This window comes from Procambarus clarkii, chromosome 58, assembly GCF_040958095.1.
Source record: "Procambarus clarkii isolate CNS0578487 chromosome 58, FALCON_Pclarkii_2.0, whole genome shotgun sequence".
Lineage (NCBI taxonomy): Eukaryota > Metazoa > Arthropoda > Malacostraca > Decapoda > Cambaridae > Procambarus > Procambarus clarkii.
The window spans coordinates 19,142,248-19,167,927 of record NC_091207.1 but is presented as its reverse complement, the minus strand read 5'-3'; the positions used below and the strand labels follow the sequence as shown (position 1 = coordinate 19,167,927).

Genomic DNA, 25,680 nt, shown 5'->3' with positions numbered 1-25,680 from the left:
TTGGCAAGAGTTATTATTTTCACAGAGCGTGGGTGGCGTGCGTGTTTGGGGAGACAATAGACGGAAAGCGTTCCTTGCACGGGTGTTAGAGGGATATGTATTGCCTTGGATGGGTGTTTTGGAGATATGTTTGTCTTGGGGGGGGGGGGTATTTGGGGATACGTTTGACTTCGGGGGGTGGGGGGGGAATTGTTTGGGGATACGCCTGATGGTTCAGGACGGACCGAAACGACTCATAAGAAGCTGTTATTTTAGATGGCGTCTCGAGCGACGTCTTGTCTAATACTAGCTGTCGATAGGGTATTAATTTGTGTTTCTAGTGTGTGTGTTGTCTAAATAGTGTGTCTGGGTACACATTAGGGGGTTTAACCACCACACGCAGCCACAGCAGCGCCGTACTTACCACACAAGGGGGTATGTCTACCACACAAGGGGGGGGGTACGTCTACCACACAAGGGGGGGGGTACGTCTACCACACAAGGGGGTACGTCTACCACACAAGGGGGTACGTCTACCACACAAGGGGGTACGTCTACCACACAAGGGGGTACGTCTACCACACAAGGGGGTACGTCTACCACACAAGGGGGTACGTCTACCACACAAGGGGGTACGTCTACCACACAAGGGGGTACGTCTACCACACAAGGGGGTACGTCTACCACACAAGGGGGTACGTCTACCACACAAGGGGGTACGTCTACCACACAAGGGGGTACGTCTACCACACAAGGGGGTACGTCTACCACACAAGGGGGTACGTCTACCGCACAAGGGGGTACGTCTACCGCACAAGGGGGTACGTCTACCACACAAGGGGGTACGTCTACCGCACAAGGGGGTACGTCTACCGCACAAGGGGGTACGTCTACCGCACAAGGGGTACGTCTACCGCACAAGGGGTACGTCTACCACACAAGGGGTACGTCTACCACACAAGGGGTACGTCTACCACACAAGGGGTACGTCTACCACACAAGGGGTACCCTTAATCACCTCTCTCCTGTTGCAGGAAACGCCGGTGGAACATTCAGCATAGAGCCTTCCCTCGGAGTGATCAGCTTAGCACGTCCGCTCCTCGACACCGAACCCTCGGAGTACCTGCTGTTAGTGCGTGCCATGGACCATGCTAGCCAGGCCCGTGCCGCCTCCGTGCCGGTGAGGATAGTGATCACCTCCTCCCCGGACGCCCCGCCCTCTTGGCCGAGCGAGGCCACGGCCAAGGTAGTGGAGGTTAGCGAGTGGTTGACGGTCGGCTCGGCCGTGGCGAGGCTGACGGCTTCCTCGCCCTCCTCGCTCCACTACACGCTGACGGGCGGCAACGACGAGGCCGTGTTCATGGTCAGCCCCGCGTCAGGAGTGGTCAGCCTGGCCTCTCCGCTGGACTACGAGGCGACGGCTTGGTACAACCTCACTATCACCGCCACCAACTTGGTATGTTGTTGAATTCATCATTCGATTGAATTCATCATCGAGGGAGGAATTTCATTCCTCCCTCGAATGTCACTCATTGAAATGGTTGATATTTTTTTAACCCGGGACAAAACGTACACACAATTGAATTAAAACTTGATATGATAAATTTTGTATTTGGCGGCTGTGCTGTACAGAGTAGGTACTGTGTAGTGCTTGAATGCATGTAATGTATATTATTTAAGGTTGATATCTTGTGTGTGTATGTCTTGTATCGCTGATATCATCATATCAACGATATCGATGCTGTACGAAACACTGAGGTATATATCATTAATAGGTAACATTTTGCTCCGTGGCATAATTTCTTCTTCATACTTGAGGTTAAAGCTTTAAGTAGAGGCTTTATATAGGGAATTAGCCATTATTAGAATACCAGATTTGTAATACCTGTTATCAAATTGATATCAATATCCGAATTGAATTAAAATAAAAATCTTTTTTGGGGGGGGAATTATATTAATCTTTCCATCTTATATTTTATCCCGTCAGTCGCAATCTTGCAGCAAAAGACTCGTGATATTCAAATTGAGGCTTAAAATAATAGCTACTACCAATAGCTATGGTCTAAAACCGACTCAAGATTGTTGTTTAGACTGGGAGAAGCGCTGTAGATATTCTTGAGTCTAGCGAGAATTCTCAACATTTTAATTAATCCGCAATGGCAAAAATGTCAGAGTCAGGAACAGAAATAAGTGTACTGATCAAAATATTAATGGAGAATTGAGGTTCTGGTCAATATTTTATTGGTTAATGTGGCTTGTGATCACTAATATGGGTTGTGTTCTCATGGTTTTGTTATGGGTTTAAGAGAGATTAAACACATTTAGTATCCATAGACAGTCGAGCATAAAATCCCAGAGGAGCTGAAATGATCTAGTCGTTTGATAGCCAGTATTGCAACACTTAAAAAACATTTTGACAGCTAATACATTCTAGATTTGTTCCTTCTGACCTCCTGACCTCTCCTGACCTTCTGACCTCATCACGACAGGCAGGGGTGGCCCGCAGCACCTGGCTCGGGGTGACGGTGCTGGATGAGAACGACTGGTGGCCGGAATGGGATCGCCTGGTGTTCCAGGGCACAGTTCTCCAGACGGCCGCCAAGCACACGCCTGTCCTGGCCGCCCACGCCCACGACCTCCTCCCCCTCACCGTCACCGCCCGCGATCGCGACCAGGGCTTCAACGGCCGCGTCACCTACAGTATCGTCGAGAGGAATGTCCTCAAGTTCTTCTCTGTCGACCAATTTACAGGTAAGGGAAGGTCTTTTTCTGTTGTGCACGAAGTCGTCAAAGAATCCTTTAAGACTAGCACATTGGTTACGGCTGCTGGATTGTTTTTTCTCTCCACAATCGGTTAATAAAGTGATAGCTTTTGGATTGTAAAAAAATAATATATACAGTAATGAGGTTATCACCAGCCTATTTACCTCCAGGAATAAGAGAGAGAGAGACAGAGAGGCGGGTGGAAAGGAAGGAAGAGAAATAGGAAATTACACATTACTTTCACAGTCTGGCCGTGCCTTCACAGTCTGGCCGTGCCTTCACAGTCTGGCCGTGCCTTCACAGTCTGGCCGTGCCTTCACAGTCCTCACGGTGTTGCGTAATCTTTCCGTCTTGGCGCCGTCTGATGATAATTTCTTAATGTTTACATAGAGAACATAAACATTATATAAAGTTTTGTGTTTATACCAGTTTGTGTGGGGTGAGGACGATGAGAGGAGGATGAATAGAAGCTTTTTTCTCGTGCTTTTGATATGAAGTTGTAAGGAATATGTAAGAACTAGGACTTTTCACGAAAAAAAGACAAAATGCTGACTCTAACACGTCTCCTCCACATTTGGTGTCCTCCTTCAGGAGCCGTTTGGGTGTCGGGACGTCTGGAGGAAGTGGCTGGCACCACCGTGGAGTTCAGTGTGTGGGCTACCGACGGTGGTGACCCCCGGCGGGAGTGCATCGCTCCTGCCCCTGTGATCATCACCATCAGGAGCGTCAAGAGCCCGCCTTTGGCGTTCCCGCAGCCTTACTACAACGCCGGTCTCTACCTGCCCACCTTCCCCGGCGTCAGAGTCTTCTGTCTGGAGGACGAGAACGCGGAAAAACCAAATGAAGAAACTGATTGGTCCAGAGTTAAGTATTCGGTGGTTGACGGCGACGAGACTAGAAGATTCGAGTTCGACAGCAAGAGTAGATGTCTGTTCGTCCGTGACCAGCTCAACTTGAAGCCTCACTACAACCTGACGCTCAAGGCCACGGACGGAACTACCACCTCGACGGCCACCGCTGAAGTCGTGGTCCAAGACGCCCCGCTCTCAACGCTGGTGTTCTCCGAAGACAAATACTGGGCCAACGTGTTCGAAAACTCGACGAAGGAGATCAACGTGGTGTCTCTAGGAGTGAAGGGCCTTCCGCTCAATCACCATGTCCTCTATTCTATCCTCAACCCCACCGACGGCTTCCAGATCCGACCGACCGCCGGAGTCATAAAGACCACGGGAAAGCCTTTTGATCGCGAACTGGTAGACCACTACACCTTGGTTGTACAGGTGAGTTGAATGCATTACAATATACATCAGCTGTATTTCCTGTTTTTTTACATTACAACAGCACCGCTCCTGTGCCAGGTAAGTCCACTACCGGCTCACCATAGCCCGTGCTACTTGCCCCGTTCCTGTGCCAGATAAGTTACGGAACTCACCTACAGTGAGTTCCAAGTAGCCCGTGCTACTTGGAACTTGTTCCGGGTAGCTAAATCTATAACAACAAAATGTATTTTTACATATTGCTTACTAAATACACATTTTTAACCTTCGTTTGCTCTTCAGGAGAATCAACTGCATAATACTATTTAGACTTTCCCAACATGCTTCTGAATTATTCAAATTCTAATCAGCTTTTGATTGGAGCTTTAGAGAGCGCCGCACTCAGAAACAATAATCAGCTTGAGCTCAGAAGTTAAGCTTCTCACAACTGACTCCTTAATGCAAAAACAACATTAAGAAGGTTTTTAGTGTGTGACTACAGGAAAAGTACAATAGTTTTATTGTTTATTATTTTACCTTTTTGAAATATGCTTCAACTGGTACAATGTCTAAGTGTGACGTTACCTCGACGTTGATGTCATCAACGTCGAAGCAACGTCATTACTTCCACGTTGATAAGGTTAAATCAATGTCGATTACGTTAAGTCAACTTTGATAACGTTAATTCAACGCTGATTAATGTTATTTCAACGCTGATTAACGTTATTTCAACGCTGATTGACGTTATTTCAACGTATATTACGTTAATTCAGCTTTCAGCCAACGTTACCCTCGGACAATATCCCCTTGGGCAGCATTGACTTAGCTCTGGATAACCTGGCGATGCTAAATGTCTTTTTTTTTCCCCGCGCGGGGTGAGCGACAGGCCCGGGACGAGGAGGCGCCCGGGAAGCTGTCTCTGGTCCTCGTGCACGTAGCGGTGATGGATGTGAACGACAACGAACCGGTGTTCCTGAACCAGCCTTACTACGCCCTCGTCTCCACCAGCGCCCCCCGGGGCCACGTGGTCACCAAGGTCAGTCTTCCACAGGGGGAAGGGGGGAAGAGAGAGGGGGGGGATAGTGACCCAGGGGTGAGAGAGCAGCACGGGGTACGGGGAGGATGGTGATTGGGAAGGGGAGGAGGGTGCTTAAACGCGCCAATTCAAGTCCCCGCGTCTAATCTATCCATCGTACGTATAGAAAATGGGGGACGATTGATTTTTCATAGTATTCCCCCGTGTTTTATCCGTTGGGGGTCATAGCGTACACAATGCGTTGCATTGTTTGAGCAACCCGTTCTCGCAAATTCGTAAAGTCAATATTGACTTATTAACTACGTGCATAGGTGATATACTAAACATAATAGATACCCCTAAAAAGATTCATAGAAAACACCGACCTTACCTAACCTTGTTAGTATCTTAAGATAAGCATCTTATTGCTTCGTAATTACAATTATTACTTAACCTATTCCTATTATAGGTTAGGTAATAATTGTAATTACGAAGCAATAAGATGCTTATCTTAAGATACTAACAAGGTTAGGTAAGGTCGGTGTTTTCTATGAATCTTTTTAAGGGTATCTATTATGTTACGTATGTCACCTATGCACATATTTAATAAGTCAATATTGACTTATTAAATTTGCGAGAACGGGTTGGTTTGAGAGAGGAAAAGGTTAGGAAGATTGGAGAAGGGAAAAGCTAGACAGATAGCGGTAATGAAAGTATTGAGCAGATAGACTTATTTAATTGATTTAGCGATACAGTCGTTTGGAGACTAGGCTGCAAATTCGTTTTTTTAAGCATTTTCTCCCCTCCCACTGAAGGTACGAGCAATAGACGCCGACGCAGGCGAGTTCGGCAGCGTCCGGTACGAGTTGGTGCGGGGCAGCGGGGAGCTCTTCTCCGTCAACAAGAAGACGGGAGAGATCTCGTTGAAGCAGTCCCTCATGGCCCCGGACAAGACCTACAGCCTCACCGTCGCCGCCTACGATGGCGGGAAGCAGCCCCTGAGTTCCCAGGCTCACGTCTTGATACGGTGAGTGACTCTGGCTGAATCTGGGCGCGATTTTTTGACCTTGAAGAAGAATAAATGCGATTTAGATAATGCAAGAGTAATGAGATGGTTAATGACTTGCAGAGTGGTGGCGGCTGAGGGACCAATGTTTACCATGGCCCGGTATGTGGGGGTGGTACCGGAAGACGCCCCGGAGGGCACTCCGGTAGCCAGGGTGGAGGCTGCCAGTCCCTCCGGGGAGCCCATTATGTACACCATCGTCGCCGGCAACACTAATGAGGAGTTTGCGCTCGACTATTCCACAGGTGAGTCTGACTTGTTTCCTGGCGCCAGCTGGTGAGCGCTGACTGCGGCTTCAGGCATTTCAGACTCTTTGCTGACTATGTTCGCCTGTAGTGAACTTGATCGGCATGTGTGTGTACGCCAAACGCGCGCGCATACACTCACTCACTCACTCACTCACTCACTCACTCACTCACTCACTCACTCACTCACTCACTCACTCACTCACTCACTCACTCACTCACTCACTCACTCACTCACTCACTCACTCACTCACTCACTCACTCACTCACTCACTCACTCACTCACTCACTCACTCACTCACTCACTCACTCACTCACTCACTCTCTCACTCACATATGTTAATTTAATATATGCGTGTCCCCCAGGCTTATGTATGCATATATTAATATGTACTACACAGTGATCGTGGCACTCCGCTATACACATACGCCTAAATAATAACGAGTGTTGCAAAAAGCTCCTGTTGAGGCTTAGTCAGAGGTCAAGTTAGCAATCCGGCCGGGTCTCTGGCTCTGGTTGCACAGCTGGCCTCTGTTGCAAAGCAATTTACTAACATCCTTACAACTTTTGACACTTAAAGTTATATCATTTTGATTTTTTATTTGTAATAGCCAGATAGATACGGTGTATAAAAAGTGTGTGTTGCTTTATGGTGTTTTATGGTAATCTTTTCATAGCTAATCTTGGATGGAAACCACTTTTTTTTTTTGTTATGTATAGCATTTGTTTTCTTGGCTTTTGTGTAGCGGATGTTTGGTATGATAATCGGCCGTTATTTTGGGGGAAATCAGGACAGACCACTCGCCTCTACTTTCCCCAGAACACACCACCTACCCCCAGAACACACCACCTACCCCCAGGACACACCACCTACCCCCAGGACACACCACCTACCCCCAGAACACACCACCTACCCCCAGGACACACCACCTACCCCCAGGACACACCACCTACCCCCAGAACACACCACCTACCCCCAGGACACACCACCTACCCCCAGGACACACAACTAGGTTAAGTCCTTCCCCAGTCTTCCTCTGCCCACAGAGTCAATTAAGGATCTCACACATTGCAAGATCTTGCAAACATCTTATCATAAGGTAACAGGCATCGTGGCCATTTTGTTCAACATCTAGCAGAGGCAACAACAACAATCGCCCTTCAATCTTCCAATTTCTCAACAATCGTAGATCATCACTATGCAATATATATATATATATATATATATATATATATATATATATATATATATATATATATATATATATATATATATATATATATATATATAATATATATATATATATATTATATTACGATATGTAATAGTGTGTTCAGCGCAACATTAATTCATTAAGTAAATCGATGGTTCATAACCTGAGTTGAATAAAGTTGAATAAAGCAGATGTTTGACTCTCAAGAGACACGAGGCATCATAGTTGAGGAATATCAATTCATGGAATGATTGGGTTGACGGTCATATCTGCAGAGCTCTTTTTGTGTTTTGTTTTGCTCTTGTGAGCCGCTCTTGATCTTCAGCATCGCCTGACACTGTGTGGTATTTGACCTTGTATAGCCATGGTGGAGCCTCGCTGCTCCCTTTCTGTATGCCGCTGCGGGGAAGGGAGAGGTCAGTTTCCTTACTGTATACCTCTAGTAGGAGCTCTCTCTCTCTATCTGCTGTATACAACTAGTACGTGCTCACTTTTTCTATTCTATGGCACTAGTAGACACCCCTCGTGTTGTTGAATATTCCAGGTATAGACGTTCACCACGTTCACTCTTTGGCTGTAGAGCTCTGTATCACAGAGCTCCAATTCCCCAATGTATAATACACACATTATGGCTCCCTGGCCTTTCTACGTTTGAAGTCTGCTCTCTCTCTCTCCCCTCACTTTATAGGTGTTCCCTCACCTCTCTAACGTTTCCTCTGTGTCCCCCCCTCACATGTCGCGTCTTACCTCACCCCTCACCAGTATATGGCACAGGTCACCAAGCATATATAGTAGGCATCCATCAGTCTCAGGAGACTATGGAGTTGCGCTCTGGTGTCGGCCTGGTCTGGAGTGGCCTCTCCAGTCTTGTTGCATATTATATATAATATATATAATATGCAACAAGACTTGAATGGGTACCAAGTTATGTATATATCAGAAAATTCATCCTCTTGAAGGGTTCGAACCCAGACAACTATAGACGCTCCAGACACCTTCGCATATCTTACCCATTGAACATTCAGTGTGGTGTAGTGGGTAAGGTACTTGATATGTGTATGGCGCGCCTATAACTGTTTAGGTTCGAACCTTTTTGAGTTTTCTGATTATATATAAATTGTTAGTTTATAGATTTAAGAAATGTACAATAAATTCCCTTTCTATTCATGCATAGTATACAACCCATCCTCCTGAAATGAGACTATTTATTGTACCAATTTGGTCGACAGTATCGACATGTAGTGATGGACCGCCCAAATAGTTATCTTTTTTTGTACACACTATTACATTTAAACATTACTATAAACATTTGTATTATAAGAGTCCATGATAAATGAAGCTAAAAAAAAAAAAAAAAAAAAATCATTCCTAAGTCTAATATGGCACGTATTTATGCACTGCACTAGGCCTAAGATAGCGTGTATTAGGCCTAGGATTGTTAAGAGAGGTCAGGTTAGGTCTTGTAAATTTGTTACGGTTAAACTAAGAAAAAGTTTTGCTGTTTGTCCAACTTCAGTAACACAAAAGTCACCTTTCTGGCGGTCCATCACTGCATGTTCGTGCTTACCACTAAATAGTTGTTACGAATGCTTTCCTCATTAAGAGGATGGGCTGGTGTCCCGATATTCGTGAGGTCTTGAATGTTGTTGATGGGTCGGTTGGACGACACCTTATTTATGGTGTACCTATAGTGTGTTAAGCTGTTTTAATATATTCCAGTATATATTTTTCCTATATGGACCCTTTCACCAGCCTATTTGATCCTTCCACCACCCTATTTGGAGTTCCACCACCCTATTTGACCCTTTCACCACCCTAACTGGACCTTCCTCCACCCTATATGCACCCGACTAACTGTGTTCCTATACGATTCCTTCCTAATCCTTGCAATAGAGGCTCTCCCTGGAAACACAAACCGAAACTGTCTCTATTTTCCGCTTGTTACAACTTGTAATAAAGTTGTTACATCTTGGCTTAACGTGTTTATGACGTATTAGAACGTTGTTACAACTTGCTATATTGGTTGTTATAACTGGTTAGGTGTTAAAACTTGTTCGAACGTTGTACCAACGTCGTAGTTTCGGTGTGTGTTTGGCGGGCTAAGCCTTCAATGATGCGCTTGAGTTAATATAGCCCTCTTTGAAGCTCTCTCGTGATTGTGTCCAGCTCTCTGCTTTACAACTGCTTATGTCTGCTTTCCCAGGTGGCAATGCTGTGGAGTCTGAGTGTAAGTATTTTTAATGTAGTTTATAGTCCTTCTGATTACTTGTAAATAGATCACTGTCCTCACCTGTCACAGTTATTGATGCTCTTTCTCTCGATCTGGGCAGTTGGATTATTTATTTTTATTGAGATGAGTGTTGGTATTGGTGGATGTTGAGGATGACAGGGGTGGTTAAGGGTGGGTGTGTGTGTGTGTGTGTGTGTGTGTGTGTGTGTGTGTGTGTGTGTGTGTGTGTGTGTGTGTGTGTGTGTGTGTGTGTGTGTGTGAGAGGGGGGCAGGGGTTGTAGGTGTGTGGATGTGTGTGTGTGTGACACAGAGAGAGAGGCGGGAGTTGTAGCTAGGTGGGTGGGTGGGTGTGTGTGTGCGCGTGTGCGTGCGCGTGTGTTTTTTTTTTTTTTTGTGTGTGTGTGTGTGTGTGTGTGTGTGTGTGTGTGTGTGCACGCGCGCGTGTGGTTGTGGACAGGTGTGTGTGTGCACGTGGTATGATAGCGACAGATGACTGAACAGACACCACAGCTTGCTTACTTCATATTTGTTTAAGCCTTGTCTTCCAGCTCAACACAATTCCAAACGAAAGAAGAAAAAATGTCTTGTTGACATAGATCAGCTGATAATAACCCTGTCACTTTAGCTGTGTTGTTAACCCTCACCTCCCCCTTCCCCCCCCCCCCCCTCGGCACAACGCACAACCAAGAATATCTACAACCTTCTCCTTTCTTCTCTTAAAAATTCACTTTTACTTCTAAAAAAAATGTAATTTTTTTTAAGATCCCGTTTAAAATGTATTTTAATTTTTTTGGAGCTATGAAAAGAAACTAGTTTTGACGTTCTAGAACCGGATTTGTTAATGAGCTTATTTGCAAGTTCTCATAAATTGTTCTCTATGAAAGAATGTTTGTTGTACCTTAAACTAGATGTTATTCCTTAAGCTAGACAAAAGTTTTTCGGTATAAGTCAATCCCCTCGAGGGTGTCATGAGGGCGTGTTCTGCCTCTTGGGTTGAATACCAAGGTTTTCTCTACCTATGCCACTTAATACCAGAGGTTGTCATCGTGAATCTAATGTTGCAGATCTGTTGCAAATCAAAGTCTTGTTTGTGCGAAATGCGATGCGCCTTGGGGAAAAAAAAACTAGTCCCAGTGAATATTATCATCAATCTCTCTCATATATATTTTTGATAATGACTAATAACAATATTTTTACTAGCTGGTTATAAGTAATTTAACTTGGAAATTATTCCTGTAAAAATTGAGAGAAAAATACAAATTTTAATGCATGACTTGGATTATCTTTTGGAAAATGTGCAAAATATATTCTAAAAAGATGTCTCTTCCTCCCCCCCCCCCCCCTTGCGGTCTTTCAGGTGTGGTCCAGACCGCGGCCTCCCTGGACCACGAGACCGCCCGCCACTACAACCTGACGGTGCGGGCGCGCGACCCAGTCACCGGGGGCCACACGGACGCCCACGTCGCCGTCTCCGTCACCGACGTCAACGACAACCCGCCTCAGTTCGTCAGTAATGTGTTCAGAGGCAGCGTCTCGGAGGCGGCCTCTCCCGGCCACGTCATCGTTCAGGTAACTCGTCACAGCTAAGAAGCTAAATTACATACAAACTGCTCTTAACAGACTGAGATTTTAAGATGTGTAAAAAGAAATTGATTTATTTTGCTGTATATTTCGACGTTTCAAGGCCGGTTTTGTAGTTATATGATGCGTATATTCCTAACTATATACCTATAATTATCGAATTTATCTTTATATGTTAAAAAACTTTAATTTTCATCACTTACATTGACAGCATATTTTTGTGATAATCGCATACATTTCGTCACGAGAAAAATAATTCAATCACGAAAATCACTGTTTATAACGTAAATATGTTTACAAATGGTTTACAAATATCAGTGATGTCTGAGCTTAACAGTTGAGACATAAATGAGCAAATATTGTATTAACATATCGCAGGTTCTGTATGGAGTTTGCTGTTGTTACAGATTTAGATACTTAGAACGAAGTGTCCATGTAGCACGGGCTATAGTGAGCCCGTAATCTGTATGAAGCATGTGAGGTGTATTAATACCAGGCGGGGAAGGGTGATGGGGTGGGGCCAGGAGCTGAAGCTTGCTGGTCCTGCAGTCACATGTAGAGGGTGCATACCAAGAAGGTAATGAACGAAGGGGGTACCTTACCTTGAGGTTACCTTGAGGTGCTTCCGGGGCTTAGCGTCCCCGCGGCCCGGTCGTCGACCAGGCCTCCTGGTTGCTGGACTGATCAACCAGGCTGTTAGACGCGGCTGCTCGCAGCCTGACGTATGAATCACAGCCTGGTTGATCAGGTAAGATCAGGTAGGGGAGGGAATTGTCAGGGGGGGAGGAGGGGAACGCTAAGCCACTACGACTATATAGCACAGGGAACGGGTCAGGATAAGGATTTGGGATGGGGGAAGGAATGGCGGCAAACTTGTTAGGTCGGGGATTGAACGCCGACCTGCATGATGCAAGACCGTCGCTCTACCGTCCAGTCAAAGTGGTTGGGCAAACGAAGGGAGAGATGATAATGTTATATAACTTGCCGCAGGTGGCGGCGAGTGACGAGGACACGGCCGCAGGCGGGTCGGTGCAGTACTCCTGCGGCTCCGGCTGCGACCAGTTCGCCGTGCGGGGCGAGGACGGGGTGGTGACGCTGGCGACGCAGGTGGACGCAGAGACGCAGCGTCAACACGCCCTGACGGTGGTGGCGACGGACGGCGGTCTGCCTCGCCTCTCCTCCACCGCCACCGTCCTTATTGACGGTGAGGAGTCTCCGACTTGAGGGGACGGATGATTGTTTTATGTGTCTGTCTATTTGGGCACCATTCCTTTTTTTCCCCTCCGTCCCATCCCAAATCACTTATGCTAATCCTTTCCAAGTGCTATATAGTCGTAATGGCTTGGCGCTTTCATCTGATAGTTCCCGCCCTCTCACCCACTCACCATGCTCCAATCCCTCTCCCCCCAATCTCTCTCCCCCCAATCTCTCCCCCAATCCCCATCCCCCCAATCCCTCTCCTCGCTCCCTTTCCTCACTCCTATCCCATCATCCTACACCTCGGTTAATCCATCCCCTTCCACCATCAATCCTACTATTTGTGTCTGCAGCATCGAGCTATTAGCTCTTGGACCCCGCTTTTCTAACTTATCTATTTTTTCCTCTATTATATCTACTATATATACATGTATTTCTCCTCTCTCTCTCTCTCTCTCTCTCTCTCTCTCTCTCTCTCTCTCTCTCTCTCTCTCTCTCTCTCTCTCTGTCTCTCTCTCTCTCTCTCTCTCTCTCTCTCTCTCTCTCTCTCTGCGCGCGCAGAGAGAGAGAGCACCTATTTACTGCTAGGTGAACACTGGCATCAGAGTGAAAAAACTCTGCCCATTTGTTTCCGCCTCTGTCGGGAATCGAACCCGGGCCCTGAGGACTAAGAGCCCCAAGCGCTGTCCTCTCAGCCGCGAGGCCCCAAGTGTATTCACCTAGTTGTGCTTGCGGGGGTTGAGCTCTGCTTTTTCGGCCCGCCTCTCAATTGTCAATCAACGGCTTCTACTACTACTACTACTACTACTATTGTTTTCCACACCACACACCCCAGGAAGCAGCCCGTGACGGCTGACTAACTCCCAGGTACCTATTTACTACTAGGTAACAGGGGCATAGGGTGAAAGAAACTCTGCTTATCCTTTCTCGCCGGCGCCCGGGATCGAACCCGGGACCACAGGATCACGTGTCCAGCGTGCTGGCCGCTCGGCCACCGGCTCCCTGTGTGTGTGTAACCAGATAAAACTCATACATTAGAGTGTATATTATTATTTTTCTCTATCGATAACGCAGTTTTCAAGCACAAGACTGAATTGGAACCAGTCTACCGGTGCCACTGGTGTTGACAATGCCATACATCCCTCAATGTAAACTCTTCCCCTCTCTTCTATAGTGGTGGACTTCAACGACAACCCGCCCGCTTGGCGCCACGACAGCTACTCCTGCAGGGTGTCGGCGGAGGCCCAGCCTGGCCATGTGGTGACGGTCGTCTCTGCCCAGGATCCGGACGCCGGCCAGATGACGCCTCTTCTCTACGCTATACACTCTGGGGACAGAGACGCCATCTTCAAAATGGACGCAGTTACGGGTAAAGCCAAAATGTCTTTGTTCGCGTCTAAATTAATTTGTATAATTTTTTTGTATGTCGCAAATTGTCCAGGTGAGAATGACCTTTGTGATGTAAGTGGTGCCTAAGGGCGGAGGTGACTTCATTCCTTCTTTCATCGGAAAAAAAAGACTCGCCCTTATTTCATCGTAAGATACTCCCCCTTTTCTTTAATTGAAAAGACTCCCTTTCTTTCATGGGATGCCAAGTCCACTACACTCCTGGAAAGCACAACTTCAGCTCTGGAAACTCTGGAATAAGTCAACAAGGCCTAACGAGGCAGAATTCATTCGAACTTGGCTGCAAACTTTAAGTAGATTAGTCGGACCTAACCAGATACTTTGACATGGTAATTTTCACGAACTTTGGATGCAGTATCAAAGACGCTTTTTTTTTTTTTTTTTTTTTTGCATACCTCCGGTGAAAGGAATGGTTGAAATGTTTTTTTGTGTGTTCTCGCCTGTTCTTCAGCAAGATATTTATACAATAGTTGTGTGTTCATATATATTATATAATGAGTTTGGCAAACTTTAAGGATGGGGGTAATAGTGTCCAACCCGTTCTCGCACTTTCTTAGTCAATATTGACTTATTATATACGTGCATATGTGACATACTAAACATACTAGTTTACCTTGAAAAGCTTCATAGAAAACACCAACCTTACCTAACCTTCTTAGTATGTTAAGATAAGCATCTTATTGCTTCGTAATTACAATTATTACTTAACCTATACTTATAATATAGGTGAAGTAATAATTGTAATTACGAAGCAATAAGATGCTTATCTTAACATACCAAGAAGGTTAGGTAAGGTCGGTGTTTTCTATGAAGCTTTTCAAGGTAAACTAGTATGTTTAGTATGTCACATATGCACGTATTTAATAAGTCAATATTGACTATACGAAAGTGCGAGAACGGGTTGTAGTGTCAGAGGAAGATTAAGACGAGTCTCGTGTGTGTGTGTTGATTTGTTCCTCTCTTCCCCCATCTCTCCATAGGCCTGTTGACGGTGACGGCTCCCCACAAACTGGAGAATGTGACCTCTTTGAACTTGAACATGTCGGTGAGCGACGGTGTTCACGTCGTGTTCACCGCACTCCACGTGGCTGTCGTTCCCTCCAACCACCACGCCCCAAGGTGATCATTTTCTACCTTTTCAATCATTTCACGGGAGACATCTCCCGTCACGCAGGGTGCAGTCGCACCTCCACAGGTCTACAGTATCATCTATTGATACTGGTGATGGCTCAAAAGGGCCACCACTTACGAGCTATTCATGCCCGTGCCACCTTTTGGGTGGCTTAATCTTCATCAATCAATCAATCAATCAATCATTTTTTTTAAATTAAGGATTGCAAAATTTACTCATAACTTCAAGTGGTATTTTGATGCTAAATTCCAGTTAATAACCCCCCACCCCCTTTAAACGCCATATAAAAAAGGGGGGATAAAAATCGTGGTTTTACGGGCTATTCATGCCCGTGCCACCTCTTGGGTGGCTTAATCTTTATCAATCAATCAATCATGGTTAATATTATCGGATAATGTTGCAATGTTGCCCAGCTGTTGCATTGCTCAATGGCGTTGTTGTACACAGGTTCCTGAAGGAGGTGTTCGAGGGCCGCGTGGACGAGAACGCTGCCCCTGGCCAGCTGGTCCTTACTGTCCACGCCCACGACCCCGACGCCGGCCCCTTCGGCGCCCTTCACTACCATCTTCTCGACCAGACACCCGAGGCCGCCTTCAAGATTGATAAAGAAGGTGAGGATACGCTCCAGGGACGACGTAGACACTTCTTGAATTATTTTGTTTGGGTCTGTCCCCCTATTTTTTTTTTGTTTGTGGGGGGGTATTTGTTCGAATTTTTTGTTTAGATCATCTAGTTTTGTTGTTTATACTCACCCTACTAGTCTTTTATTTGTCAAACTTCTATGTTGATCTCCTCGATTCACCCTTCCCCTCGTGTACCTCTTGTGTAAAAATTTGTCACTCTGTTCTCCATGGAGTTTGGACGTCGTTATTTGGTTGTAATACTGCGTGAGTGCGTGTGTGTGTGTGTGTGTGTGTGAGTGAAAGAGCCAGAGCTCAACCCCCGCAAACACAACTAGGCGAGTAACACACACACACACACACACACACACACACACACACACACACACACACACACACACACACACACACACACACACACACACCTACCTGACTTTATTCCAGCTCCAACAAGAGCTGGAGCAAAGTCTTGACAAGTTTCACACGGCTCATTAAATGATAAAAACATTCATTTCCTTGGAAAGCACGAATAGACGTAAGTAACATTATACGACATGAAATCAGAAAAAAACACAAATCAGACATGTTTTTATTTAGGTTTCAAATAAGATATTTGAATTGGAAATGTTTGGAAATAGTAAGACTGAGTTATTAGGAAAGTCTTGAGGAGTTAAAAGTTCTTTAGATAAGTATAGTCTTTGATAATTGTTGTGGAGTTTAGGTAAATTTAACATAATAATGTGTGAAGCCGCTATCGGTTCATTTAGGTCTACACGAGAAGAACAAAATAAATCGCAAAGCTATGAAAAGTTATATTGAACCAAAAATGGGGATCTACGAAGACCTCTTGACTCCTATAAATGTTACTGTGGTCTCCAGCGGTCAAATATTTCTTGTGTAGAATCGTATCGGGTGGGAACATATTTCTCTTTATGTTCTTCGCGTAATCTTCATTGTCGTTCTCCTAGGTAACATTTACTCTGAGAGCCCGCTGGACCGCGAAGTTGCCAGCGCGCATACCTTGCGGGTGTCGGTAACTGACGAGGGGGGACGCGCCAACTTCGCCGTGGTGCGCGTGTCTGTCCGCGACAAGAACGACAACGCGCCTCAATTCACGCTGCCGGAGTACCAGGCCAACATCAACACGGACGTCGCCCCGGGCACCACCATACTGAAGGTGAGGGATTCGCCTCAATCGCCCCTCGGGTAGCGTTGGTGCAGTGATTTCAATTTCCCATCTTCAGGTGGAGGGTGGGCTTGGGCGGTGGTGGTTCCTTAGGTGAAGAACACTGTATGAGAATTCTCTCTTGAAGTGGGCATTTTTTTCATGGGTCTAATTTTACACCCCTTCCCCTATTCTCTCCCCATAACTTCTTCCTCCTCCCCACCATCTTCCCCATCTGGCTTCCAACTTTGAACAGACAGATATTTCCACCTAATATTGAATTCACCTCCACTTTCTAGCTAAGAAAATTAGGTACTCGGCCAGTCACCTCTCCCCCACTCTCACAAGATCAGTGAGGAGGAGGGGGTAGGCACTATTTTGCCATATCCCTCTTAATAGAACCAATAGGACCATCCTCGACCAGCCTATGTCAGTCCCGTGCCTCAGACCATTCCTCCTCCCCTGCAATGTTGGGTCTGGCATCAATCTGGGACAGACAGTCACATTGTTATATATTCTAGTATATAAAAACACCTCCCACCACCTCTCACACCCTCCCACCACCTCTCACACCCTCCCACCACCTCTCACACCCTCCCACCACCTCTCACACCCTCCCACCACCTCTCACACCCTCCCACCACCTCTCACACCCTCCCACCACCTCTCACACCCTCCCACCACCTCTCACACCCTCCCACCACCTCTCACACCCTCCCACCACCTCTCACACCCTCCCACCACCTCTCACACCCTCCCACCACCTCTCACACCCTCCCACCACCTCTCACACCCTCCCACCACCTCTCACACCCTCCCACCACCTCTCACACCCTCCCACCACCTCTCACACCCTCCCACCACCTCTCACACCCTCCCACCACCTCTCACACCCTCCCACCACCTCTCACACCCTCCCACCACCACTCACACCCTCCCACCACCTTCCACCCCCCCTCCCACCACCTCTCACACCCTCCCACCACCTTCCACCCCCCTCTCACCCCCCCCCTCTCACCCCCCCTCTCACCCCCCTCTCACCCCCCCCTCTCACCCCCCCCCCCTCTCACCCCCCCCCCCTCTCACCCCCCCTCTCACCCCCCCTCTCACCCCCCCTCTCACCCCCCCTCTCACCCCCCCTCTCACCCCCCCTCTCACCCCCCCTCTCACCCCCCCTCTCACCCCCCCTCTCACCCCCCTCTCACCCCCCCCTCTCACCCCCCCCTCTCACCCCCCTCTCACCCCCCCCTCTCACCCCCCCTCTCACCCCCCCTCCCACACACTCACCACACTCATCACCGTATCCCCAGGTGGAGGCTACCGACGCAGACGAAGGCGTGAACAGCGAGGTGCAGTACCAGATGTACGAGGCCAACAGCTCGGAGGCGCTCACGATGTTCAGGGTCGACCCGTCCTCTGGTCAGGTCACCCTAGCCGTCAGTGCCCTGGGGCGAGGTACGTCCAAAAGCCTCTTGTCATTTTATAATGTAAAGATACATTTAAACCAAAAAATTTTATTTTAAAGTGGGAGCTTTCTTTTGAAAGGAAGTTGATTAAGTAATTGCAACAATTTCCAGCGAAAGTTTTTTTATATTTGCGAAGTGAGTTCGCGCTTCAGCCAGCGTATTGGCTGAAGGGGGAGGTTTGGTGTTCCAGAGAACGAGGTGTACCAGTTCTTCATTCGAGGGGAGGACGGTGGGTCGCCACGCCACCACAGCGACGTTCCCATTACCATCTTCCTTCTAGGGTCAGAGGACCGGCCCCCGCACTGTGGCAGGCAGTACTCCCAGTTCTTCCTCAGGGAAGACGCCCCTGTCGGTAAGATATCTGCTGGTACCAAGGCTTTCTCTCTCTCACTCTCTCACTCTCTCACTCTCTCACTCTCTCACTCTCTCTCTCTCTCTCTCACTCTCTCTCTCTCTCTCTCTCTCTCTCTCTCTCTCTCTCTCTCTCTCTCTCTCTCTCTCTCTCTCTCTCTCTCTCTCTCTCTCACTCTCTCTCTCTCACTCTCTCTCTCTCTCTCACTCTCTCTCTCTCTCTCTCTCTCACTCTCTCTCTCTCTCTCACTCTCTCTCTCTCTCTCTCTCTCACTCTCTCTCTCTCTCTCACTCTCTCTCTCTCTCTCTCTCTCTCTCTCTCTCTCTCTCTCTCTCTCTCTCTCTCTCTCTCTCTCTCTCACTCAGGATCAAGGTGTTTACTTACCAGAATCGTGTTTGTGATTGCTCAAAAAAGCAAAATGGGTTGAGCAGACGATGCGTCACAATAACGTGGCTGAAGATATGATGACCAAACCATACACCAGAAGATGAGGAGACGACGACGACGTTTCGGTCCGTCCTGGACCATTATAAAGTCGATTGTGTCGACTTTATAATGGTCCAGGACGGACCGAAACGCTGTCGTCTCTTCATATTCTGTTGTGTGTGCTTTGGTCATCAAAAATAGGTTATATATTTCTTTCAGTTTAAGCCAGTAAGCTTATTGCCTTTTGCGTAAGCTATATAACTTCGAGCTTTCGATTTTACAGTGAACACTCCAGCTATTATTTACGCAGGAAAGCCTATATAAAAGCTTATATTCATAAAATATCCAAGAAATTTCCCCCGAGGAAGAGATAAGACGCATAACTGATTGATAGACAGCTTCTAAATTTCCCTGGTGGTGTTGACTTCATAACTTACCGATACTGGAAGTACTTCACGTAGGCAATAAGTTTCATGATTTTTTCGTAAAACGTCTTTCCATAAATACTTAAGGATTCACGTAAACTGTATAAGACTCTCTTAAGAGGTGTTCTGATATGGGGTGGTTTGGAGATTAGCATTCAGTTCTTGGCCAGTTACCTCTGGAGGCCTTAGTGTACCACTATTGTCTACATCAAATTATAAATATGTCGAATACTGTATGTGATTTAATGTAGATAAAAGTATACTTTTTTATAGTGTACAAGCAAGAAAAGTGCAAACTATGCAAAATAGCTTTTTTTTTTTATTTTTTTCTAATAGAATCCTTTCTATGGCTCAGGTACTGTGATAACGTCTCTGTGGCTGGACGGACCACAGAAGGTGCACTACACCATCCTGGCAGACGAGGCCACAGACAGACCGCTGGAGGAGGCTGGCAGCTCGCGCGAGACCTCGGGGCCCTTCGCCGTGACTTCGTCGGGTCTGGTGATCGTCCGGCGAGCCTTGGACCACGAGCGGCGTCGGTCGCACAGGATCACGGTCACCAACCAGACGCTGGCCACGCCCCCAGCCCTAGACTACATGACCATCTCGGTGGTGGTAAGCTCACGGCCACGTCACCTCCAACTCTTCCACTTGGACTGGACGGTAGAGCGACGGTCTCGCTTCATGCAGGTCGGCGTTCAATCCCCGACTGTCCAAGTGGTTGGGCACCATTCCTTTCCCCCCCCCCCCCGTCCCATCCCAAATCCTTATCCTATCCCCTTCCCAGTGCAATATAGTCGTAATGGCTTGGTGAGAGTTCCGTTCCGCTGTGATTTTTATTTTTAAACTTTTTGCTATGGCATTTGCTTGTTATAACAAATTTGGCCAAGATGCATGCAACATGGGATTAAAATGCTTGTTGCAACTTTTTGCAGGTGATGGATGTGAACGACTGCGCGCCTCGCTTCTCCGAGTCGGCATACGAAGCCGTCGTGTCGGAGAACAGTGAGGTGGGCGCCATAATTACCGTCCTCACAGCCACTGACGACGACGAAGGCACCAATGGCCAGGTCAGCACCATCTGCCCTACTACAATAGCCAAGACTAACGTCGAATCAACGTTTCTGCAACATTGAATTAACGTTGATGCAACGTTCAATAGACGTTGAGGCAGCATTCAATAAACGTTGATGTAACGTTAATGTAACGTTGATTCAACGTTGAATTAACATTACTTCTGGATTGTGTGCCCACTAGGGTATAGTTCATCTTCCAATTTTTTTTTTAGGCACATTAGTGGAAAGTCAATGTTTTACCATTTTTTTCTCCTCAACAGGTCCAATACAGTCTTGGGCAGGATGAGGGACTCGTTGTGAGATCAACGTTCCGGATTGACCCCCACACGGGGGCGCTGACTCTTGCGGCGTTGCTCGACCGGGAGTCGGTGGCCAGCTACTCCTTCACCGTGGTGGCCGCTGACGGAGGGCCAAACCCGCTCTCCACCTCGGCCAGGGTGACGGTGCTGGTGATGGACTACAATGACAACCCGCCCGTGTTCACCAGGGACACCTACGTCACCGCCGGTATGTTGAAGCTCACAAGAGTACATCACTAAGTTAGACACCAAATCCACACGTTAGACACCATGGGAGGGGAAAATATTAATAACTTGCAAAACTCGTATTTGTCACGTGTGGCTATACGCGTGGTGTTGATCGCGTGTGGCTATACGCGTGGTGTTGATCGCGTGTGGCTATACGCGTGGTGTTGATCGCGTGTGGCTATACGCGTGGTGTTGATCGCGTGTGGCTATACGCGTGGTGTTGATCGCGTGTGGCTATACGCGTGGTGTTGATCGCGTGTGGCTATACGCGTGGTGTTGATCGCGTGTGGCTATACGCGTGGTGTTGATCGCGTGTGGCTATACGCGTGGTGTTGATCGCGTGTGGCTATACGCGTGGTGTTGATCGCGTGTGGCTATACGCGTGGTGTTGATCGCGTGTGGCTATACGCGTGGTGTTGATCGCGTGTGGCTATACGCGTGGTGTTGATCGCGTGTGGCTATACGCGTGGTGTTGATCGCGTGTGGCTATACGCTTGCTGATCATAGCTGTGCAAGTGGTGTTGATTACGTATGGTTGTGCGTGTCCACAGTGCCCGAGGACACAGCGACTGGAACGGCGGTCGTGGAGCTGAGCACGGTAGACGCCGACGACACCCCGGCCGAATTGGACTACTTTGTGACTGGCGGCGACTCGAACGGCCACTTCCTCGTCCACACCTCCGGACAGGCAAGTCTCTCTCCCAGGGGCGGCCCAACCACTTGGGGCTGGCCGGTAGAGCGACGGTCTTGCTTCGTGCAGGTCGACGTTCAATCCCCGGCCGTCCACAAGTGGTTGGGCCACCATTCTTTTCCCCCGTCCCATCCCAAATCCTTATCCTGATCCCTTCCACGTGCTATATGATCGTAATGGCTTGGCGCTTTCCCCTGATAATTCACTCCCTCTGTTATACTTCACTTATTATACGTCGAATACGCTGCATCTGTGTGTATTTTCTAATTAAAAGTGTCTTTTTAATGTTCTTATATTGGTGGTTAGCAGTATACATATGGTGATGTATGGGCAACATGTTATGTGGGGTAAACAGGTGTTACATGAAGTAGTGTGTGTGTGTATATACGCAGGTGTACGTGGCAGCTGCCCTGGACCGGGAGACACAGGCGGAATACACCCTCACTATCACTGCCACCGACGGCAAGTTTACTGCCAACACCTCCGTCACTGTCACCATCATTGATGTCAATGGTACGTTTCGACGCTCATTTGTTTCTACTCTCTCTCTCTCTCTCTCCATACATATATATTTTTTTGCAATTACATCTTAACATCTGCATGATCCTTTGCAACAAGTGTTGATATCTGGCAGACAACGGACCTGTGTGCAAGGAGCCCCTGTACAAACGCGAGGTATCTGAGGGCGTGGCGCTGGGCACGCATGTAGCGTCCGTGGTGGCCTGGGACGCCGACGAGGGCACGGCTGCCCGTAGCCGCTATACCCTGAGTGGCGACGGTGCCCACCACTTCAGCATCGACCAGCTGAGTGGGCACGTCACCACCGCTGCCCAGCTGGACAGGGAGACCGTGGATAGATACGCCCTTGTGGTGAGTACATAGTTCAGTACTTGTCGTTTAGGTCTGAGGTTCAATCCTTGTCGTTTAGGTCTGAGGTTCAATCCTTGTCGTTTAGGTCTGAGGGCTGAGGTTTCTCCCTATGGAGGAATCTCTTAAGCTTACCCGTGAGAAATTTCTGGGTCACATGTGAGGAATTTTAGGCTTCCCTGTGGAACATGGGCTTATCTATGGATGGGGCACTAAATTAAGCTTTACAAGAACATAATGGCATACTAGAGCCTGAAATAAGCTTAACAATTCCTCCCTGGTCAATGCAGCTGTACTAAGCTTGCCTCGCAGCTTTTATCACTGTCAAATATCGAACATTTTGCCAATGATTCGTAAAGAATGTGAAACATTCGAAATAAAACAAAAAGTTGGTATTTTATCAATATTTCCTTCTGATGTGAATTCCTGTTTTTGTAATTAAAGGATTTAATGTTAAACTGTTATAGTGCTTGCATATACTGTCTGTTCGCAAGCACTCGTTAGTGGTAACACCAACTTGTATGTATGTGTGTTTTGTATATGTGTGTGTGTATATATATATATATATATAATATATAAATATATATATATATATAATATATATATAAAATACATATATAATATATATATGCGAACAAGCCTGAATGAATAAAATAAATATATATATATATATATATATATATATATATATATATATATATATATATATATAAAATCGCATTTTAGGCGTTTTCGAATGTTCAGGAATAAACTGCTCATCATTCTGGTGTTCATATCCCTGGTGGCATTACCGGCCGTTACAGCATATTGAATAAATTGCACCGCAGTACCCCATCATCCGGGTACGAAATTAAAAATAAAATTCTCGCCGTATATAAATATGCTCAATGCAATATATTCACTAATGGCAAAAATACACCCATGTGTTGGCTGCTTTCTGTGTGCATAAGACACCTATGATGCCCGTTTCCAAATTCTCCTGTTCGACTCCCGGAATCAAATTCAGGGTTAAAATATTATAATGTGATGTTCATCAATGTAGCCTGGCCTCGGGCCGGGCGTGGGGGTGTAGAAGAACTCTTAGAACCCCATCAACCAGGTATCAGTGCAGGTTATCTGTATGACTGTTGATGTTGGGAGGGAAAACAAATTATATATATATATATATATATATATATATATATATATATATATATATATATATATATATATATATATATATATAATTTTATCTGGATAGTGTTGACTGTTACATCTCGTGTTTCTCCAGGACGTTAATAACTGAGGGTTTTGTAAAGAAGGAAGGTTGTGAAGGAGAGAGAGGGTGTAGTAAGGTGATGGAGAAGGAAGGGGTGTAGTAAGGTGGTGAAGGAGAGGGAAAGTGGGGGGGGGGTGGTTGTAGTCAAGATCGTTACAGTGATGAAGGCAAGTGATAAGGAAAATAGTGACAAAGATAGTGAGTAGTGAAGATGCCACAGTGATGAAGATAAGGTGTTGTGAACATCACCCCGAGCACCTCCGGGTAACCCCTCCCTCCCTCCCCTCCCCCTCCCTCCCTCCCCCTCTACTTAGTACTATATATAAATACTATGGAAAACACAGTCCCCTCCCCCACCGCCACCCTTCCCCTCCCCCCACTTTCCCCCCCCCAAAAAAAAAACCACTGGCCATAGAAATTCAAACAATAGCTCCCCTGAAAACCCCAAAAATAGAGCCACGTATCAGCTAGAAAACAGGAGAGGGAAGTAGTGCGGAGTGCAATCAGGGTTATTACCAACGTGGACACAACAGAGCCACAGCAGCAGCACTGGCCACAGCAGCAGCACTGGCCACAGCAGCAGCACTGGCCACAGCAGCAGCACTGGCCACAGCAGCAGCACTGGCCACAGCAGCAGCACTGGCCACAGCAGCAGCACTGGCCACAGCAGCAGCACTGGCCACAGCAGCAGCACTGGCCACAGCAGCAGCACTGGCCACAGCAGCAGCACTGGCCACAGCAGCAGCACTGGCCACAGCAGCAGCACTGGCCACAGCAGCAGCACTGGCCACAGCAGCAGCACTGGCCACAGCAGCAGCACTGGCCACAGCAGCAGCACTGGCCACAGCAGCAGCACTGGCCACAGCAGCAGCACTGGCCACAGCAGCAGCACTGGCCACAGGAGCAGCACTGGCCACAGGAGCAGCACTGGCCACAGGAGCAGCACTGGCCACAGGAGCAGCACTGGCCACAGGAGCAGCACTGGCCACAGGAGCAGCACTGGCCACAGGAGCAGCACTGGCCACAGGAGCAGCACTGGCCACAGGAGCAGCACTGGCCACAGCAGCAGCACTGGCCACAGCAGCAGCACTGGCCACAGAGCAACAGCAATGATACAAGTTATCATTTGGGAGATGAAATACTTCAAAAGACAGAGAAAGAGAGACCTGGGGGTTGATATCACGCCAGACCTGTCCCTTAAAGCCCATATCAAGAGGATAACATCAGCTGCATATGCCAGGTTGGCTAACATAAGAACGGCCTTTATAAACTTGTGTAAGGAATCTTTCAGAACTTTGTATACTACATATGTCAGGCCAATCCTGGAGTATGCGGCTCCAGCATGGAGTCCATATCTAGTCAAGCATAAGACTAAACTGGAAAAGGTTCAAAGGTTTGCCACCAGACTAGTACCCGAATTGAGGGGTATGAGCTACGAGGAGAGACTACGGAAATTAAACCTCACGTCACTGGGAGACAGAAGAGTTAGAGGGGACATGGTCACCACATAAAAGATTCTCAGAGGAATTGATAGAGTAGATAAAGACAGAGTATTAACACAAGGGGCACACTCACTAGGGGACACAGGTGGAAAGTGAGTGCCCAAATGAGCCACAGAGACGTTAAAGAATTTTTCAGTGTCAGAGTAGTAGACAAATGGTTTGCATTAGGAAGTGATGTGGTGGAGGCTGACTCCATACACAGCTTCAAGTGTAGATATG

General features: G+C 47.2%; 1 protein-coding gene across 7 annotated transcripts in view; it reads left to right on the top strand.

Annotated features, from left to right (window-relative positions):
• LOC123767948 (fat-like cadherin-related tumor suppressor homolog) overlaps nucleotides 1–25,680 on the top strand; it is a 511,054-nt gene that overhangs the window by 460,067 nt on the left and 25,307 nt on the right. For 6 of the 7 annotated variants that reach the window (XM_069306644.1, XM_069306641.1, XM_069306646.1 and 3 more), the window contains 21 exons: nucleotides 1,014–1,435; nucleotides 2,469–2,730; nucleotides 3,334–4,022; nucleotides 4,885–5,034; nucleotides 5,829–6,040; nucleotides 6,143–6,324; nucleotides 9,743–9,766; nucleotides 11,127–11,338; nucleotides 12,341–12,554; nucleotides 13,722–13,916; nucleotides 14,935–15,073; nucleotides 15,534–15,697; nucleotides 16,675–16,883; nucleotides 18,182–18,326; nucleotides 18,528–18,689; nucleotides 19,896–20,155; nucleotides 20,476–20,610; nucleotides 20,877–21,123; nucleotides 21,695–21,831; nucleotides 22,227–22,347; nucleotides 22,469–22,704. In XM_069306644.1, coding sequence (XP_069162745.1) covers nucleotides 1,014–1,435; nucleotides 2,469–2,730; nucleotides 3,334–4,022; nucleotides 4,885–5,034; nucleotides 5,829–6,040; nucleotides 6,143–6,324; nucleotides 9,743–9,766; nucleotides 11,127–11,338; nucleotides 12,341–12,554; nucleotides 13,722–13,916; nucleotides 14,935–15,073; nucleotides 15,534–15,697; nucleotides 16,675–16,883; nucleotides 18,182–18,326; nucleotides 18,528–18,689; nucleotides 19,896–20,155; nucleotides 20,476–20,610; nucleotides 20,877–21,123; nucleotides 21,695–21,831; nucleotides 22,227–22,347; nucleotides 22,469–22,704 — 4,517 coding nt within the window. The remainder of the gene's footprint in view (nucleotides 1–1,013; nucleotides 1,436–2,468; nucleotides 2,731–3,333; nucleotides 4,023–4,884; nucleotides 5,035–5,828; nucleotides 6,041–6,142; nucleotides 6,325–9,742; nucleotides 9,767–11,126; nucleotides 11,339–12,340; nucleotides 12,555–13,721; nucleotides 13,917–14,934; nucleotides 15,074–15,533; nucleotides 15,698–16,674; nucleotides 16,884–18,181; nucleotides 18,327–18,527; nucleotides 18,690–19,895; nucleotides 20,156–20,475; nucleotides 20,611–20,876; nucleotides 21,124–21,694; nucleotides 21,832–22,226; nucleotides 22,348–22,468; nucleotides 22,705–25,680) is intronic. The other variant, XM_069306642.1, reaches the window with a different exon arrangement.